Source organism: Protomyctophum bolini, assembly GCF_963924005.1.
Source record: "Protomyctophum bolini genome assembly, chromosome: 4".
In the NCBI taxonomy this organism is placed as follows: Eukaryota; Metazoa; Chordata; class Actinopteri; order Myctophiformes; family Myctophidae; genus Protomyctophum; species Protomyctophum bolini.
This window is the reverse complement of record NC_137865.1, coordinates 25,820,270-25,841,977: the sequence shown is the minus strand read 5'-3', so window position 1 is coordinate 25,841,977 and position 21,708 is coordinate 25,820,270. Positions and strand designations below refer to the sequence as shown.

The window sequence follows — 21,708 nt, the reverse complement described above, 5'->3', positions numbered from 1 at the left end:
ATGGTTTAGCATAGGTTTAGTATGCTGGCCTTCCTGGGGCATTGTGGCACTGCACTCTGCCTACTACACATCAGCCTTGTCCATGGTGCTGAAGAGAATCCTTTAGACATGAATGGAGGCGACTATAGAGCTGTCCATGGTGCTGAAACCATTCACCACACCAGCGTGGGCAGAGGGGAGGCCGTGTAATAACCTTCTGCAGGGAATAGGGGCCTTAGGGAGGAAGTCTTTAAGGAATTCTAATAACCCATTCTCCGGAAACTTACCGTAATGACCCACTGGAGAAAATGAATATGAGTTACAGGGCAATTGTCCGAGCATCATCCTTACAGACACGTTTAAGCTTAATTTAAATGCTAATACAATTGCTGAGCATATGTGCCGGATGTGTGGGGCGCGCTCCCATGCATGCTGATGAATTCCAAATGAATGACTGCTAGTGAGGCACCACTCTCCGTTGCTTGTGAGCCAGTGAGCAGGGGAGTCAGTCTGGCAGGTCTGCCTCACAGACTAGCCTGCTGAGTCCCTGGATGGCCTTCAAATCACCCCGATTGGCTTGTGGAGCCCGTCGCCCTTTCCTCACCAGCACAATCTACATTCTCATTGGTGCGGGGAGCAGTCTATCGTCAGCATTTGGCTCGACTTCAAATGGAATGTCAGGGGACGGAGCTGTGAACACGACCACAGCTCAGTGGAACTCTGGCAGAGTGCCCACACTAGAGCAGTTCGTCTGACAAAGAGACAAAGGCACGTGCGCGCAAGCACACACACACACACACACACACACACACACACACACACACACACACACACACACACACACACACACACACACTATCTCTCTCTCTCTCAGTCTCTCACCTCACATGCTACAGAAGTCTGACACATCGTTTCTGTTCGAAAAAGCTGCATTTCGCTCCGTCTAACGGATGTGTAACAAGCGTCTGAAATCATGCCACTGAACAAAGACAAACACCCAGGTGTTGGAAACAAATCGGTGTCAGTCGACACAAAATGTACAGTCGGTCCTGACAGCAATTGTCTGAGTCTTTTTATATAAGACCTAGCCCGGCGTTTCAGAGAGAGAGAGAGAGAGAGAGAGAGAGAGAGAGAGAGTGTCAGGCTGATAGTCAGTCTGGAGCCTTTGATTTGAAAGGTTTGACAGAAAGGGAGGAGGCTGGTTTGAGAGGGGAAAGGTGGGGGTGGGAGCATCTCTCAGTTTGGAGGACGCAAGCTGTGTGTGTGTGTGTGTGTGTGTGTGTGTGTGTGTGTGTGTGTGTGTGTGTGTGTGTGCCTACTGCCTATATGCATATGGGTTTGTTTGTTTGTTTCAAATATGCATGAGGCAATTTCATTTGAGTATTGAATTTCTGTATCCTCGCTGTGAAGACAATTGTTGGTATTTCTGACAGTGAAAAATGAGAATGTGCTGTGGTAAATGTTAACCACCAGGTGGCATTCAGTACACCAGCTCTGTGTGTGTGTGTGTGTGTGTGTGTGTGTGTGTGTGTGTGTGTGTGTGTGTGTGTGTGTGTGTGTGTGTGTGTGTGTGTGTGTGTGTGTGTGAGCTGCTAGGCTGATCAGTGCAACAGCAGGCAGTCATGAATGCTTAGAATTACACATACTGTACACACAGTGGTCCATTTGTGGTGGGAAAAAGTTCTTAATCATGCCAGCCTATACTCTTTTTCGTATGACAAACGAAAATAGCCAATCTATACAATCTAAAATAAATAGCTAAGACGCACCCATTGTGAGCTTGTAGATGTTATTTTTCAATTACATTTTTTGAAAAGAAGAAGAAAAATGTACTTGCCCAAAATAGGGATGCCAGGGTTAGTGTGGTTAACACAATTATTTAAATAAAATGATCAAATTGTGATGTAAACATATCAGACTACATTTCCCAATACACTGAATACAGTATTTAATTCAGTTTGACATGGATGAAAACAAATCCCCCCCACTGACGCTAAAGATGAATGACCAGAGGGGGTTGGATGTCAAAAACAGTATTGATTTCCCCCCCCTTCCACACCAGCAAATCGAACCCTTGCCTTCTGAGATGCACGCATGGTGTGCATACTTGCAGAAATGACACACTCACAGAGACTTGGCGAATATTTTTGGACTGCTGAAGCCATCTGAGCCATGTGCTTGACATCACAGATTCAATTTGTCTTGATCTAACTGACAAACGCCATGAAATCATCTCACCCGGCAAGATACCAGATTCACAATCAATATACATAATTCTGTCAACATTTTGTCATAGTATATCCAGTATGTCTGCGGCCATACACTTCTGAATACTTTTCTCCTTTTGCTGGAGGAATTCTTGACATATTCTATTTAATAGAATATGTCCTCATGCCTAAACACTAAAAATGGCACTTGCATTGGTCAGTCAAGAGGAATAACGCATGGGATATATATATATATATATATATATATATATATATATATATATACACACACACACACACACACACACACATCACACACACACACACACACACACACACACACACACACACACACACAATGATGACACAATGATGTGACAAATAACATCAAGTCAAAGGAGAAACCCAGAAGTGACTTTACTTTACACTGTGCATGGAACCGTAAGGGTGAGATGGGCAACAGGCTTGTCAGTAAAGCCTGCCCCAAGTCATCATTAACCAAAATAACTCTGGCGTTAATTTTGCACCAATTTAGAAAAATACATTTTATAATTTTCTTCTTTTCAAAAACAGCAAATTTACACATTTTACAAGCTTGTAGATTTGCTATTTGTCGTACGATTAAGTATAGGGCTTAAGTGGTTGAGGCACATTTTGACAGATGTTGAACAAATAAAGTGAGCAATTTCTATGCATTTCTGCTTAGGCGGCCAATCTAGCAGCACATTAGGAAGAGAGGGAAACTGGCCTCACTCCATGTTGCCCTGGTGATCTGTCAAGAAATATCATCCTGCCTTTCAAACTTCTACACCATTAAATTCTCTATGCTCTCTCTCTCCAAAAGCAGCTCCACTTATGTACTCCCTCAGGGTAAAGGCATGTGGCATAATGTTCATTAGATTTGGGAGAATGGAAGAAATGCAGATTTTTTTTTTTAAATATTGTGAATCAGTCATCATAGCTGCAACAACACCAGGACTAAATAATCTCAATATGATAGCTTGACTACAAAATTTCACTGAAGAGCTTTCAAATATTTTATGTTGAAAATGGAATGGATGCAGGTAAATCGCATTGCCCTGATGGTGACACAGAGTAACATACTAGAAACAGAATAATTATTTATCACTTTTAGACCACACACTCAACTAGAAGTGTGTGGTCATAGCTTAAAATGTGTGAAATATTACATGTATTCAATAAAAAATAAAAAGACCAAAGTTATTCAGTTCTCTGACCAGCAAGAGATGGCAGACAAATAAAAAGAGAGAAACAGACAAACCCGGGGTGTGTTTTATGCAAAAGAAAAAAAGAGAGAGACCAAAAAATAGAACCAGACAAATAGAACCAGACAGGCACACACATACCATAGGAACAAGAACACACACATGACGAGGCAGACAAACAAACTGACCTGTGCCTCCTCTTTGAATGAGGAGTGTAGCCTCGGCCCCCACCGGACACTCTTTGAGCAGCTCCACCACGCGTCCGTGTCCGGCTCCAGCCACCAGCTGCTGGTTGACCTCCAGGATCAGGTCTCCCTCCACCAGCCCTGCGGCGCCCTGGGAGCCTGGCTCCAGCACCTGGACCCAAAGTACAGCACAGTCCACTGTTCATTTTGTTGACTAAGACTAAAAGACATCTAAATCTCCTGACAATATTAACACCGGCACAGTCACAGTCTGACACAGACCAGTCAGTAGTACTAATCTTTACTTACTACATTTTCTGGATTTGTCAATGTGTGTTATGAAATCGACGCAAGCATCGGGTTATTTCGTATTCGGAGAGCATAAAATGTTAACGCCGACGTCCCTATGTTTGCAATGTCATTTTAGGTGAAAAATGCGAAACATTTTTTGAAATCATTTAAACAGTTTGTTATACGAAGTATATGGGGCTTAAGTGGCTAATAATACTGCTCAGAGGTTTGTGTAAAGTTCAACTGAATATCCTCTAGAATTTTACAATTCGCATTCAACACACTCATGCATTCATACCGTAAAACGAAATACCCACAGGTTACCTGTTTGACCCGCTGTCCAGTAGGACTGTCCGCAATCGTGAACCCAAATCCTTCCGCCCCTTTCACCATGGTAACCGTCAACAGCTCCGCACCCTGCGTCGCCCCGGCTATGCCCGCGGCCCCCGAAGAGGCCATGGACACGTTGTCGTCGTGAGGAGTGAGCGGCGGCACCGAGCAGGGCGTGGTGGGGGGCAGCGAGGACCCGTCCAGATGTGTGTCCCCAGGATGAGAGGCCCCGGGCGGGCCCAGGCCCTGCGGGGGCAGCTGGGAGCTCAGGGACAGATACTCCAGGTAGGGGTCGTAGCTGCCGCGGCCGTTCACCACCAGGGGGCGATGTTCCATGCCGATGGGGGTCAGGGACGCGGCGGCGGCGGCGGCAGCAGCGGCGTTGGGGTCCTCCGGGTCAAAGGGCAGCGGGTAGCCTCGGCAGAGCACCAGCGTGACACTCTGACCAATGGGCACCGACTGGAACAGTTTGACCACGTCGGCGTGCGTGGTGCCGAGGACGCAGATGTCGTTGATGTAGACGATGACATCACCTATAGGGAGGGTAAGAGGTGACCAGAGGGGCTTCAGTGAGGATGGAACACTGTGTCTGTGAGATAGAACATCAGCCAAGGGGCCCAGGCAGTCTGTAAGCCTACCCACGTACTGCCCACGTGAACCCTAGTGTCCCTATCCTGGGCATGTCAGAACAGGCGAGCAAACTATGAAAATAGCCGGTCTACAAACTCATAGCGTGTTGGATTGGTTTGTATGCTAGATCGGCTATTTTCAGTCAACAGATTCTGTGCACAGAGGAAAAGTACACCTAGGTCAATGGCCGAGCTCTAATGCAGGTGTGATTCCCAAACCCAACAACCTTTGCTGTGTGTCACTCCCTGTGTCTCTCTCCCCGTGTCCTGTCTTTATAAACTGTACCATCCAATAAAGGCAGAAAAGACCAAAAAACAAACAAGAAAGTACACCTGGGGGATCCTAGTCAATTAAGTAGAGTTTAAGTGGTCAACTTATGTCAACATGAGAAACTTCGGAGAGCTCTCTGTGTGCAAGAAAACAAGTACTCACACACGCAAATTTGTTTTGCAAACATTTGGGGACATTGCATTGACTTACATTAATTCCCTACTCTCTTACCCTAACCTCAACCATATAATACTGCAGTGAAAGTAATTTTTGTTCCAAATTAAATGATGCGTCCACAATCGACTGGTTTTGTGGATGTCCAAAATCTGTCCCACAGACACACGCACACACGCTCGCACACACGCACAGTTGCACATCCACTGTCAAACACTCACAAATAGTACATGATCATGGCCTCAGTGGTCGACATGCTGTGCAGAGAAAAGTACGTCTTGTCACCTTCTGTTGCCATAACTGTCAACTCTCAGGGGCAACAGAGCTTGTCGCAATGACACAGAAGAAGCACAATGTCCCTCTGAAGTGCCACATGGGACTATTATCCTCTCAACAGAACTACACCTACAGTGGTTTCCACTTTCATGTTGTTACTTACTGTCACTCTTTTTGGGGTTTGAGTGACGATAACCCCACTAAGCACCAGGAAGTGATGTGAAGAAGAGGCACTAGGCCTAGGGGCATAAGGCTGTTTAGTGTAACAACTGACTCATTGATATGCAAATCATACATCTATGGACCAAGCCTCACCTATACAGTCCAACTAATTTAATTGTCCATGCAGTTGCACAATCTTGATTTTATATTTTCACATTATAATATATAGATTTTAAAACCTGTTAACAATATTGATGAGTTTACGTAGTGTCTTATCATTGTAACTAGCGCCCAGTGTCAAAGGACATCTCAGTTCCTACAGTATACATTCTAGAATATAAGGGTTTTCAACCTTTTTATACCAAGTACCAGCATAACTGATATTAAAATACAGCGTAGACCTGCCCCAACCTATTCAGCTATTATTAACACAGGAGGGAAACCATTTTCTTTGAATGGTTTTGTTTTTGTTCCATTCCTAAGCCAATTTTGCTGGTGCTCTGACGCACAACTGATAATAGTTCTAATAGTTCTGATAATAGTTCTAATAGTTCTGATAATAGTTCTAATGGACATAACAATTACATTGCTCATTGCAGCAAATTGTAGATGTTTACAGTGTGTTAGCACATGTGCTAGTTTTCACCATTTGTCCACAGGAAACTTTTCTAGGTATGCTGTCATGCTCATTTCAGAAGAAAATGCAATTTATTCCTTGAATTGTTTTTTTTTGTTCCATTCCTAATAATAAGGGAAAATGAGCTAAATGTGTGGCAAATCTGAAAAAAAAGCGCTTAACACTAGCTTTCTTCACAAATGTGTTCATAAAGGTGTCTACTATCACATAAAAATTTGTTCCAACTCCCTTGGGAAACTTTCAGCTGCTGAAAGTTGGGATACCATTAACATCGAATATAAAGGCAAAAATGTCCAAATTTCATTATACTTTAATAGCATGTGACGTGTCAAACTAGGGGGTTTTCATGATGCTGAATCTATTACAAGCATTAGTTTTGCACAAAAAACACTGACGACTATGGCCGGATTTAGCCCAAGGAGTGTTTCTGTGCAAAACTGATGCTTGGAATGGATTCAGCATCATGAAAACCCCCTAGTTTGACACGTCACATGCTACTCAAAGTATAATGAAATTTAGGGAATTTTGCCTTTGATAATGGTACCACAACTTTCAGCAGGTGTCACAAAGTTTCCCAAGGGAGTTGGGTTGGAACAAATGTATATGTTACAGTAGACACCTTTATGAACACATTTGTGAAGAAAGCCAGTGGTAAGCATTTTTTTCTCCAGATTTGACACACATTTAGCTAATCTTCTCTAACTATAAGCCAATTTTGCTGCAATTTTACTTCCTATGCCAATTTTACAACTTTAATTTTAGGTCTGCAGAAGAAATGTTGTAAGTGAAGTATTCTAAGGAATTCAGAGAGATTGTTATGGTTTTACTGCTGTTAGTTACATGAGTAATATTACATGAGTAATAAACAATTTCCAGTTCCCATTTTGTAAATGTACTGTCTAAGCTATATTTACTGACAACACATTTACTTACAGTACAGATAAACATTAGAGAGAGTCCAAAGGGAAGTACGCACATCTCAAATAATTCTACAGGTGCTGGACAAAGATACCTACAGTACAATGAAAAATGAAGGCAGTCCGCACACACTAGGTCTCAGCTCCCAGGCAACTTTATTAGAGGATCATGAATACATATAATATTGTATTCATGATCCTCTAATAATGTTTCCTGGGAGCTGAGACCTAGTGTGCGGACCACCTTCCTTTTTCACAGTACAGATAAACTGCAGCAAAAATGCTTTCGTCGAATAATAGTGACTTTTCCTGCCTAACATATATAGACATAATATCACCCTGTGCTCATACTGTGCACAAATGTATTAGCCTACATCAGTGGTCCTCAACAGGCGGGCCGCGGTCTGGTCGTGGAAAAAAAGTCACAGCGACCGCGAGTTGAATTCTCTGCTCAATGCCGAGCAACGCAATTAAAGCTCTGAATGTGGACCGACTGATTGTGTGTGTGCCGGTGTATTATGGGCCGGCATGTCATGATGACAATGTTGCGCTGACTGGCTCACTAGCTGTTAATGGGGTCGCAGGTCGCAATGGGGACACATTCAGTTGAATGAACACATTTTACATTTTTGAGGTGAATAAATTTGTCAAAGTGAAAAAAATAAATGTCATACTCTGCACCCCAGTATTGGTTGGTTGGATGGGACCCGATTTGTATAAGCTTGGTTTGACTGTACTAAGGGGGGCAGGGGGGCACCCCGTGGGGCATGAGACTGGGGGGGTAATGTGATTAGTGCTCAGTGATGTTGTTGAAATGTGCGTTTCAGTAGTGTGGGTGGGCCTGACCAATGCAGTTACTGTTTGCCGTTCCAAAAAAAGAGAAAAGAAATGAGATAAGAGAGTTTCAGAGGGAAAACAAGGGAGACAGGGAAGCAGAGAAAGAGAGAGACATGGAGTGAGAGAGAGATGGAGAGAGAAGATTGACAGACAGAGTGAAGGGTCGGAGTGCCTCGGTGAGTCTCTGAGGATATGTGAGCCATCTGGAGCACACTGGCATCCACAGATACTACGTCTGATGATCCTGTCACCAACATGGAAGTCTTGGAGAGACACGTGGATGCATTTCCTACGGACGCACATCGTCCACTTGAAACAGCAGATTTTCATGGATCCTTTTCTCTTATCACCGTGAGTTGCATACATCTGCTTCGCCTTGCCCGATGATGTTCAGTGAATGAAAATACAAAACGCTGTGTGTGTGTGTGTGTGTGTGTCAGTGCCGTTTCTACGGGGGGGCACTAGGGGGCACTGCCCCCCCAGATAGACTTTGTGCCCCCCCAGTCCAGAACCCTACCCCACCATTATTTTTAATGTTTTACAGGTTTAAAATATATATAATGTGTTATTTTCATGTTCTTTGTGTTTATAATAAATTTACATTTTCTAATTAATTCATAGTAATAAAAATGCAATAATAAAAAGTACACTGGCACCTAGTCGGTGCACCTAGTCGGATTCGTTTTGATGCAGCGCACCAAAAGCTACGTCATTACCTGTGTTGCCACACAGTGAAAACAAACCCAAACCGGTAAAATTGAATCATGGATATTAGGAACTGGCTCAAAGCCCAAACACCAAACTCTATAAACCCACCAGCACCTTCAGAAAGGCAGACTGATGACGATACTGAAACCAACACCATGTCGCCTGTTGTTGTTAATATTGCGGGGAGTCGAGCACCGAGCACTACTAAATGCACAACGAAATTCGGTCGTCGGATCACATTACTGGGGGTTTGCGAGTGTCGGATAGCATTATTCCAGTGAGGCAGAGGGCTGCTGTGCTGTAGCAACTTCCACAGCAGCAGCTCAACTTTCGGACCTCCACCACCACCGCATGCTTCTCCACCAGAGGTTCTTGGTTCTGGCACACCGTCACTGAATCAGGTAAAACGGGACAAATACCCAAGTAGCCTTCATAATGGCAAACGCGCAATCTGCAGACGCGCAGATCCCCCCCCCCCCCCTTTGCCTCCCGACATAAATACACTATATAGACTTGTTGTTTTTGGTTGGTGCATAAACTTTTACTCATAGTGGAGATGGCCACATATAAAAGACACTATAAGCCTAAATGCTCAACTATTTGTTGGTGATTAATGGTTGGTGCATAGGCTATAGTCTTTTTTTTCTACTTTCCTCCCGCCGTGGAGATGCTCATTGTGTTCATTGTGTTGTTGGTGCGATGCGATCGTGTTTCCACATGACAGTATATAGGCTATGTTTGTTTGTTTGTTCTGTTGGCTACAATAATTAGGCTATATTATTTGTTTTGGTGTATAATTGGAACCTATACTTGTAGCCCTTCTCCAAGCCTTTTGTGTTGTTTTATTGTATAGGCCAATGTGAGAGCTTAATTGCTATATATGGATGTGAACTTGAAAAATCAAGTGCCCCCCTTGGAAATATGAATGCCCCCCTGCTGATTATTCCCTGGATACGGCACTGGTGTGTGTGTGTGTGTGTGTGTGTGTGTGTGTGTGTTAACAGAAATAGTCGTCCCCGGATTCTGTAGTTAAAGTCCTAGCCCCATGACAAATGCAGTCAGCTAAAATCCTGTATTTCATACTGCTGGAGGCCCTTTCTGTCTATGCATACATGCATTCATGCATGTACACACACACACACACACACACACAGCAAAATCAACTTAACTCTGATAGTGTAAGAATGTTTACACTGCACTTTGCAGATGCACAAAGACACACACACACACACACACACACACACACACACACACACACACACACACACACACACACACACACACACACACACACACACACACACACACACACACACACACACACACACACACACACACACACACACACACACACACACACACACACACACACACACACACACACACACCCTAAAAGCAATGCCACACAGCTCAAATAGGCCAGCTAATCTGAGCTGTGTAGAGCCTGCATGTGCCTGTGAGTGCACATGTGTGAGTGTTGCGTCTATGAGGGCTCCGTATATGTGTTTGTGTGGAGTAGACGGGTTCTGGCAATGTCAGAGAAAGAGAGAGAGAGACAGGGGAGCATAAGCGGCGGCAAGTGAGAAATCAGGACGGCGAAAAAGGAAAAGGCTGACAGTCTGGGATGGAAGGATGAAGAGAGGAGGGAAAAAAGAGAGGCCTTGGAAAAGATGGCAGTTGAAAACACACAAGGGCAGAGAACAGAGATGAAAGGGAAAGTCAGTGAGAGTGAATTCCAGATGAACTAAGGGAGGAGAGCAGGGCGGGAGGGATGGTGAAAATGAGCAGCAAGGCTCCAGCTAAATTGCTCAGTTTAGGCAACCAACAGGGTCCAGGCATGAGGCCAGCAGCATCACAGCGCCACACAGACCTCTCCCTCCCACCCAGCCACGTGCCAGGCACAGCCCGCTGGGTTCATGTCTACCAATAACTCAGAGGCCCCTTTTCCACCAAAAGAATGGAACCGGTGGCCATTTTTTTGTTCCAGTTCCGTTCTAACTTTTAGGGTTCTGAACCAATTTCCATTTTCAGTGGAAACACTCTGAACTGGTTCAATATTAGACGGGGAAAAAACTGAACCGGTTCAACCCCGATAGAAAAGGGTCCTCTGTGGCTGGACACCAACCGTACCAGCACAGGGTTGTTGTTGTTTTTTACACAGGTCGCAGACGCAGCATGAAATTCATGGTAATACTCACCAAAAATAGATGCTATTTTCGGCACGTAACTAAGTACAAATCAGACATACTTACGGCGGTATCAATATAGTCTCAGCTTTGAGGATTTGTTTTCTAATATTGTCGTCATTTTTTGCTTTTCGGAAAAGTTAGTGTAGAGACAGGAAACCCTAGAAAGAGACATGCGTCCTTGTGCCCACTATAGGAACATATACATGCAACTGCCAGGAACCCCTGCATTCTTCTTTTCTGATGAACAATGTTGTTCTCTTTGATATGTATTCTCTGGCCACGTAAATGTTTGGCATTCAGCCGAGAGTCTCATCATGAGTGACTTCTGGCAAGTGAGCGGACAGGGCTTCAACGCCTCGAGAAACATCTCTTGGATGAGATACAAGGCCGAAGTAGGGTTAGTATAGGGACAGCAGAGGCAAAAACAACAGCTATGATTTCACACAGAGGTGACACCACGTCGCGTGTGTGTACCTGTGTCCATCTTTCCGTCCTGCGCGGCGGGTCCCTCCGGTATGACGCTCTTGACCTGGAGGAACTCGTCCGGCTCGTCGCCTCCAATGATGGTGAAACCAAAGCCCATGTTGCTCTTCTGCAAGCCCGTGGACAGGAAGCTGCCCTTCAGCTGAGTGGGGTCTCTCGTGAACAAGGGCTTCTCTGGAGACGCAAGCAATGACAATGAGTGAATGGGTATCAGACAGATTGGCCATGTTCAGCATACAACCAAGTCTAAAATCAGCCATTACGATGCCATCAAGACCTGCGCCAAAGTACATCAACTGTAGTCGACTAAAATCTTATGATATTTAATTGACTAAAACGAAATCTTCAGATGACTAAGATATGATGTGTGCGTGTGCGTGTGTGTGCGTGCGCGCGCGGATATAAGGATTAAGGATGGTACCTCTGTATATAGTAGGCAATGGAAGGGCTGACAGGCCCTGGCTCTGGATCTGTTGTTGCTGTTCCAGTCGTCTCTTTGCCTCCAGGACTGGGTTCTCAAACTGGGTCCTTCTGTTGATGTGGCTTAAGAGAATAAAGCACACAAATAAACCCTCGTTTATACTGAAAATGTTACGGTATTTTAAAAGAAGTTTGAAAGTGGTTAACACACAGTGCTATTGAAAAATTTGGATCTAATTCACGCCAGCATTTCTTCCAGTCGAGCAAAAGCCACATTTCCAGTCTACCGGAAGTAGTATTAACCTAGGAAGCTGAATGGAGCCTGGACAGGCCTTGTTTACAATATGAATCCAAACCGGGGCATTGGAGAGCTCCACATCTTTGGCTCTGTGCCGTTAAAGAAACGTTGTTTTGACCAAAATGCCATCTGGGACAAGGAATAGGAGATACAGGCGATTGAAAGAAACCGATAGAATGGATTATTATGGCGACAACAATCTAAGATGGACGATCCAGTGCTGTGCTAACAACATAGCTAGCTAACCGGGTAACGTAAGTAGCATTATGGCTCGATCGATCAAATTGCTATTCATCAACGGCAATGGTGGCAAGCGTTGTATCAAAAAATAGGCTTTAATTGACCTACATCTACGGCAATGGCGCTGAAAGAATAAATTAACCGATTAAAGATGGTTAATTTCAATTTGCTAGATATTGGATGGAGCCCGCACACCACATGTACAAGAAAGACGTTCTTTCTATTTCTATACGTTTCGATCGATTTGATCTTCATCAGGTCGAACTTTTTAGAAAACTGAAAAATATCTACTGAAGTTTCTTTAGCCCAGCACCCAGCCTGTCGATGTGCGTATTCTACGTCCGCTCTAATTTCAATTTGCTAAAAAGATTTAATAAACAATCATAAATGGTAAATGGTAAATGGTGCATTTATATAGCGCCTTTATCCAAGGCGCTTTACATAGATTGTGCATTACATTCACCCATTCATACACCGATGGCAGCGGAAACCATGCAAGGCACCAACTAGCACATCGGGAGCAATTAGGGGTTCAGTGTCTTGCTCAAGGACACTTCGACAGTAACTCTGGGGGAGCCCGGGTTTGAACTGGCAACCTTGCGGTTCCCATCCAGGCACTCTACCCCTGAGCCACCGCCGCCCTGTGAATGAAAAAATAAATAGTGAATATAGGAAATCTACAAGCTCACAACATGTCACAATGCGATAAGTTGTAAGCTTGTAAATTGGCTACTATGTTTTACACCAACATTGTACAAAGAAATATTACAATGAAGTATAATACAGGGTTAAATGGTTAATCACACATTTTAGTCCTTTTAGTCAATTACATTCATTTGTTGAAATAAATAAAAAAATATATAAAAAAATGGCTCTTGATTATTCAAAAAACCTACATGAGCAAGATTAAGTCGGTTATTGGTTGTAAATATTGGTTTCGAGATATTTTTGGTTAATTGCCCATTCCTAGAACAACACATTTTTACACGATAATCACTTGTTCTAATGCAACCCATAATTAATTCAATGAATTGCTTCGATCCAAATTCAAAACCAAGTCCTATAAATAATAGAAGTGTTGTTTTTTTCTTGTGTGTTTCTCTACACTGTGGTGCGGTTGAGTCAGCCAGACTTACTCTACATAATAGCTGCCGTATATAGGGTCATCGATCTTCTCCCAGCCATAGGGCAGCTCTGAAAGGAGAGGAGAGGAGAGAAAATTAATTTAATTCATGTGGAGAGCAGAGGACACAACGTAGCCATTAAATGGAGCTGTTGAGGGGAAACAACATGTTATCTGCTGATTCCACTGCCAGACACTCCCAGAATGCTCTTTTAGCGACAGATGACACTTCGATCTACTATATCACCATGATACAAACCCCTGCCTACACACAGTACACTACACACGCACGCACACAGTGTTAATTTATGTTGTTTATTTGAATATGCTGGATTTGTCAGTGGCGAGATTCAAAAAGATCAGAAAAAGTATTGTGTAAATAAAAATCACAAAAACATACCAAAACTAGCACGGATAAGAAAAAGGAAGATAAGATTTCTTCTTATGCACCCAAAAATATCAAATATTGACAAAGATTTGAGGACATTTTCTCCTTGATTAGAGTTAGTCTAAACTGTCTCCTACTGTACATCTCATGTCGGAAATATTGTTGTTTCCTCCTTTATCACCAGCAAACACATGACATCAGCTATGCCAGTTTGTAGATCGTCCATTTTCACTAGTTTGAGTGATTGGGTCCTGGCCGTGGAGACATAACATTTATGTTACTCTCCAGCTATAAAGTTGTGGATCTACTGCTGTGATGCACCGCGTCACTACCATATAATGAAGTCTAGATTACTCCTCTCTTTCCTTTGCTCTCTAACCTCCCCACCCTCTCCATTACTCCTTGGACAGCCACTGCAGCTGTTGCGTTAAACTTCTCCTCTTCTCCCTCCTCTCGTTCTCTGCACATTCCTTTGTTCATCTAACATTTTTTTCTGATTTATGTCCTCCTCCCTCCATGGGAGGAGGAATTGGGTCACGGCACTGCTAATATTCTCATGTTCTATAGCCCATACGCTCACGCACACACACAGAAATTCGACATACACATGATGCACAGACATTGAAAAGGTAAGCAAGACACAGACTACACACACACACACACACACACACAGACAAAACGCCAATGAGGTACATTCTATTCAGGGTAAAGAAAAGCACACACAAAGTGTTATCACATCAAGTTTAGAGAACTATGGTTATATTATTTGTTTTAGCAAAGCTAAAGTCTTTCATGCACACACACACACACACACACACACACACACACACACACACACACACACACACACACACACACACACACACACACACACACACACACACACACACACACACACACACACACACACACACACACACACACACACACACACACACACACACACACACACACACACACACACACACACACACACGCCAATGAGGTACATTTTATTCAGGGTAAAAAAAAGCACACACAAAGTGTTATCACATTATGGCCAAATGGTCTGAGAGTGGGCAGAACACACTAACAAATTGCACCATTCACCACTTTCTGTAAATTTGTGTGTTGATTTAACTCTGAAAAGGATTATCCGGAGAGTGTACAAATGGAACCAAATTGATTCTTACATTTGTTCTATTTGTACAGTCAAGAGTTAAATTAACACAGGATTTGGTCTGAGAACCCTCAGGGGTCCTTGGGGGGGGGGGGGGGGTTCTAAGGTTTGGCTTACCCGCAGAGGTGGTAACTATGAAGAACTACTCTTACAAAGGGAATGCTTTTGGATACACAGTTTTTAAAACTATTTTTTCCCTGGGCTGGAATGAAGAATGCAACATTTCTTCTTTCTTGTGATTGGGAGAGAGGGTATGAGCGTGACATCATCATCATACCTGGAAGTCGGGAAGTTGCGGGAACGTCTCCTGAGTGGCAAAAAAATGATGTTCTAACCTTGACAGCCCATACATCCAAACCGAAAAGTCCTAACGTATTGCATTAAACGACGTTAAACTCACTTTGCCACTCACTTTATGCATGTTTCTCTCCCAGTGGCTGTTTAGTGATAGCTACAGTATAGCAACCGCAGCTAACCAGATGATAATAACTTTGGAGATCTTTCATAATTAACAATAACCTAAAAACTAGTTTAACTCATCCTTGGCAGCCAGTACCTTCCAGGTGTGATGTGTGTGTCATATTCACGTGGAGTGATTAGCAGTGATGGTTGTTCACCTGCACACGGTCACCTCCTTCAAAAGGAAGCAGACAGCCCTAATTATGCACACTGACAAAGGCTGGATAACCAAAACGTTTGTCCCTTTGACATGTAAAGACATGAACGAGAAAACCTCACTCTGTGCACTGTGTGCAACCAGTACTGATCTAAGAGGATAGCTCAGAAAAGTAAGAGTGACCTATGAAACGGTTTAATTTCATCATTAATTCACCCGCTAGGAGTTTGTCCAATGAGAGAATGTTTATTCGTATCATAGCTTTCACTCTCTCCACTGTTACATCCACACCTACAGTATAGTAGTCAGTCAATAGTATGCACTGAAATAAATGAATCAACATAAAAAAATATTCTCTTATGTGGGGTCCTGGGACTAAATATTTTCAAAGGGGGGGTCGACGGCCTAATAAGCATCAATTTGGGGGTGTTTGACATGAACATGTTTGAGAACAACAGGAGCAGTGTGTTATACAGAAACATATAAACACGCAGCAGCCTCAAGGTGAAGGCTGGCCAGGTAGACAGGGGGTCAGAGCAAGGGTAATGATTTACGTGGGTGAGCAGCTGGGTGAACAGTGCGGCGGCTGATGGAAAGGTGGCGTTGAATGTAATTTGATTGAAGGGTCAGCTGGAGGGGCGGAGCTCGCTGCCGTGTGCAGGTGTGATGCTCCACCGGCTCCGCATTAGGATAAACTAACACGACTCTGTACAGCAACCCCTCGACCATATCGCAGCACCAAGACCTTGAGATATCCGTGACCCCATTTCATTTTATTTTTTCAACCCAGCCGTTGGCAAATACATACTTTCAATGACGACCTAACTGTGTGACACCTAACACCATCCTCTATGTCCAATACATAATAAGACATGGGATTTGTGTCGTCTCTCCCCTCCACCTCCCCGACGTGTATGTCCTTGCTTATATGTGTCTATTTGTCGATGCACGCCATTTGGCGAGCGCTCTGATCTGCCGCTATAAGGGAGGTGGAAAGGGTTACGCTCTGCAATTACGTTGGATGGTTTCCACGAACTCTCTGAACAAGCCACACGAGGCACTCCTGCTACCTTGAGCGACCCTTTCTGTCCAACAAAGCACAGAAACTAGTGCTTTGAGTTAGATGCTGCCAACTGCCTTCATCCCCCCCTCCCCCACCCCCTCTCTCTAACTCTGCCTGCGAACCACCTTAAACGTCTGGCTCCTTGGTCCAGTCGCCAGGCTCCGTCGTTTGCCCTCCCCCTGAAGTGAAAATAAGGAGACAGTTTCCATGGAAACACACCAGTGGAAGTCTCTTTTTTTCCCTCTCCTGAGCTGAGAGCTCCAGCTTGTCTCTATTTGCTGCCTTCTGAAATAGAGACAGTGTAAGAATTCACATGTGTGTGTGTGTGTGTGTGTGTGTGTGTGTGTGTGTGTGTGTGTGTGTGTGTGTGTGTGTGTGTGTGTGCGTGTATTCCCATATATGTACATGTATGTGTGCTTTTGTGTGCGTGATGTGTGTGTGTGTGTGTGTGTGTTTTAGCACCGTCATGTTTCACCTCGGCGTAGATTAGTGAAACGAGCGGTTTAGGGTGGGTGCTTCGCCTCGCTGCACGTCTGAATGAGTGACAGCCTCATCTGCTGTGACACTAAATCAATTAACACCTCAGACACACACACACACACAGCACACACACACACACACACACACACGGCACACGGCACACAAGCCACAGCGTTGGTGATAAATTAACATTGTTTTCGTGCATGCGCCTTGTGCATAGCATACATGCGTGTGTCCGCTGCGTCGTGCATGCATGTAGCTTCCACGCATGCGCGCAGCATTTATTGTGTCTCTCTACTGTGGCTGTTCACAGCTTGAAGCTCGAGGTTGTTTTCCGTTACGTGTTCACTCCTGTCTCTTGACATTAAAATCTCTTCTTGATTCCCTCTTGACTGCGTCAGATGACTCATCACTCCCCCTCGCACAGACAGATCCTTTGACCAGGCGGGCAGGGACAAGATAAACGCACCTGAACCACCAACTATATATAGGATATGACAATATATCGATATTAAATCTAGACTAAATATTGTCGTATTGAAATATTGTGATATTACAATAGTGCTCCAATTCTGGTGCATTGCCATCTTTTATACTATCAAAAATGTTCCGAAATATTTAGGCAAATATATATATACCGGTAGTCACAATACAGTATTATCAGGCCTGGGCTGTGGGCTCAGCGGTCCAGGCACCTTGGCCGGTAGTCTGGCAGTGTGCCGCAGGTTCGACTCCCGATCCCGACGGCCTTTACTGCATGTCACTACTCAGCTACCCCATTCCTGTCAGCCTACTGTCTGTCCTTCTATAAAAAAAATATAAAATATAGGCGAAAGCCGCAAAAAAAACATTTAAAAAAAAACAATACAGTATTATCATCAAAATAATTGATATTGAGAATGATATTTGGACCAAAGATCCAAGCACTACCTGATTGCAAAAAAGGGGGCATGGACACCATGTCAAACCTCCAATGATCCAGATCACTGAACCCCCTAGCTTATCTAAGACGAGAAGTCTAATATTGCTGAATTGTGCTTAAAGTGCAGACAAACATCTGTAAGCTATATCCTCCACTAAACAGTCCTTTTATTGTGGAAAATGCGAGTGGTAAAAATGCAAGCAGGTTGGTTCAATAGCAGGCAGTCTTCCAAGTTTCCTTGTGCCTGTAAATAGACGCAAACGTGATTTCCTGAATAAATATTGCATTACAAGCCTTATTTCAAACCTCTAAAGAGAGGTTTCTCTGGAGAGAATTGTGACGAGAGAGAGCCAGACGGTGATGGACAAAGAGAGAAAGATTAAGACAGAAGACAGAGATAAAGAGAGTGCTAGAGTGAGACAAAAGAGAGACAGAAAGAGAGAGAGTGTGTGTGTGTGTGTGTGTGTGTGTGTGTGTGTGTGTGGTGTGTGTGTGTGTGTGTGTGTGCACACACATGTGCCTATACCTATGTGCATGCATGCGTGGAAGAGTAGTTCTAGTCCAGACCAAAGTGAACAGTGATGCAACTCAAAGGTAACATTCAGAGTGGCTTAACCTCTGTATGACATTAAACCAGTTCCCACACTTTGTCTCATTGGTGGGCTATGGAAAGTTCTGAAACCTGCCTACCAGTGAGTTCAATAGCGTTGGTTTATAAAAAATAAAAAAAAGAGTTAAGTTGTATCCTCCCTCCCTGGTGCGACTGCTGGCCTAGTGGTCCAGGCGCATGCCAAATATAGGCTCTAGCCTGACAGCGTGTCGAAGTGAGTGGTGCAACTCTGTGTGGGGGTCCCAGGGGTCCCGGAAGTCCACTGGCACCCAGACCCACAAGAACGTGGCCAGGGTGCCGGCCCGGTTCCGGCGAGCTGCCCCGCATCCTAAACGGTTGAGAAATGACAGACCCGGGGGATCCCAGAAATGACAGACCCGGGGGATCCCTCTATAGTACTGTAACACCCCAAATCATCATATATACAGTTAATGTGTGTGTGTGTGTGTGTGTGTGTTTGTGTGTGTGTGTGTGTGTGTGTGTGTGTGTGTGTGTGTGTGTGTGTGTGTGTGTGTGTGTTTGTGCAACAGTGACACTTGGTTGTACAAACAAACCAAATGCAATTTTCGTGCACGGACACAGCCAGCCAGCCACACACATACAGTAGCTGAAAAATTGCCTTTAAACCAATGCCTGCCATCCCTCCTTCTCCATGTAGTTCTCTCAATTTCCATCCATTTATTTTTCTCTCGCCCAACAACAACATCCCTCACCGTTCATCAATGTTACATCCTCTCACTTTCCCCTGTTCATATCATATTGCATTTCTTCTGCTTGTATTCTAACCCTCCTCTCCCTCCCTCTCACTCTCTTCATGCGCTGCAGTCGAGATCACTAATGTCGGGAACACGGTGCAAATTGGTACCTCTAACACAGAATTGAGTGACACAGGTGATTTCTTTTTACTATGGGGGGGGGGGGGGGGGGGGGGGGGTTGGGTGTGAATCAAAGGCACTGCCGAAACCAACACCCATCGTAATTTGAAGCCTGTCTTGTTTTATTCTCATCCTCTTCCGAGATGAGATGAGGGTGTGAGGTGGGGGTGGGGGTGGGGGTGTAGTCTCACGATGCATAACAAAGAGCTCATCTGACAAAATGAAATAAAAAAGACGACTGCTAGTTTCGCCAGATCTGTGGTGATGGGCCTTTGAGCTTGACGAGGATTCAGCCCTCGGCATATATAGATACAGCTCAAAGCATACTATAGAGCTACTGTATACAGGGCTCATACATCTGCAATGTAAAAAAAGACAAGCTTCTCCTCAAGTTCACCCGAAACGTACCACAGGGGAGAGAGAACATTTCTAGGGTGGCTGAAGGGGAAAGAGAATAGCGAAAGAGTATATGAGACGAGAGAGAGAGAGAGAGAGAGAGAGAGAGAGAGAGAGAGAGAGAGAGAGAGAGAGAGAGAGAATACAGAGAGAATGCAAAGAATACAAGCAAAGAAACTCAGGGAGGAAATAACAAGCGGCGGAATGTAAGAACATCGCTGATGAAAGTGAGGATTGATGTTTGTCTGCGTCCTCCTGCACTGCCTTGGGCTGTGAAAGCCCAAAGACGGGCAGTTTGAACTGGCACACTGCTCTCCGCTCGGCTTCATAGTTTTATTTGTTTACGTTATGGAGTCTCCCCGCATCTTTCCAGCCGTATGTATTTCATTATTCAAAACAGTATAATGCAGGCACGAATGGAACAAAAATTGTGTTTACATTTGCATTACAAACACGCATATTAAGCGAATCATACAGTAGTATGTGGCTAAGGGGTGCCAGCCTAACTTCCCGCTATGACGAAAGAGACTGTGCAGTGTAAAATTAAATCAAAACAAATGAACCAAATGTGCCTTTAACTTAAGTGAAATGGTTCCATTTGTATACTCTCAGAGCTAAATTAACACTCTGGACTTTACAGTGAATGAAACCAAATCAACAGTTAGATGGATCCTGTCTTTCATACGGCTTCGAGCTGTGATGGAGCAACAGGGAGCAGTTCCAAGCACACAGGAACCTGAAAGCTGATGCCTGGAAGGCACCAGTTCAAAAACAAGCTACAGAAGAGGATGTGACGACCCCCCCCCCTACCCCAACCCTCTTTAGATTCCTAATCCTGCGGCCTCAGAGATCACTGAGGGTATAAAAAATTCGACTTCCCCCACCCAAAAAACTATAAAGGAGAGAGATAAATACAGAAACTGGCTATAGCAGACATTTGGATGAAAAGACCAATATCAAGGGCAGCATATGGAAAAAAAGTAGATAAATGGTAGCATCAAAAACAAACAATTTAAGAGACGTGGAAGCGCAGGAGAGGGATACAGAGGGATATGATATGACAATGATGATGTGTGAGAAGGAGAGAGATGGACCGCGATAAATCGTCAACGAGAACGAGAGACAGAGCAGCCTCTGCAGAGGGTTTGTGCCAGTGGACCAGCGTTATTAGAATTCCTGTCACAGTCAGAGTCTTTACCGGGCAGAGGAGAACAGAGAGAGAGATGGGGGGGGGGGGGGGGGGGAAGGGAGCAAATGTGAGAGACAGAGAGTGAAGGAGAGGTGAGAGAGCGAAAACGGATGAGACTGAGAACGGAAGATTTGGAGATCAAATGAGGAGAGCGTGGATGACGACAGGATGGAGGAGAGGTAGATAGATAGGACAAGAGAGAGTATGAGAGAGAGGGGGGGGGGGGTGAATAAGAGGTTGAATTGGAATGAGGAGAGGGAGAATGGATGAGAAGCAAGATAATGGAGGAGTCTGAGAGAGGGAGCGAGAGAATCCACAGTTGGACTGAGGGAGGGAGGGGAGAGAGAGAGAGAGAGAGGCATTGATTGTGCTTTCACCCTGGTAAATCACACCATATCTCTCAGTGATTGAGGGCAGAAAGGTGCCAC

The 21,708-nt window shown here is 44.3% G+C and overlaps 1 protein-coding gene across 3 annotated transcripts in view; it reads right to left on the bottom strand.

Annotated features, from left to right (window-relative positions):
• The window catches only part of magi2b (membrane associated guanylate kinase, WW and PDZ domain containing 2b), a 115,333-nt gene that overhangs the window by 20,739 nt on the left and 72,886 nt on the right, over window positions 1–21,708 (bottom strand). For 2 of the 3 annotated variants that reach the window (XM_080761635.1, XM_080761637.1), the window contains exons 7-11: window positions 13,596–13,653; window positions 11,923–12,044; window positions 11,493–11,675; window positions 4,213–4,751; window positions 3,601–3,769 (exon numbers count right to left, since the gene is read on the bottom strand). In XM_080761635.1, coding sequence (XP_080617761.1) covers window positions 3,601–3,769; window positions 4,213–4,751; window positions 11,493–11,675; window positions 11,923–12,044; window positions 13,596–13,653 — 1,071 coding nt within the window. The remainder of the gene's footprint in view (window positions 1–3,600; window positions 3,770–4,212; window positions 4,752–11,492; window positions 11,676–11,922; window positions 12,045–13,595; window positions 13,654–21,708) is intronic. The other variant, XM_080761636.1, reaches the window with a different exon arrangement.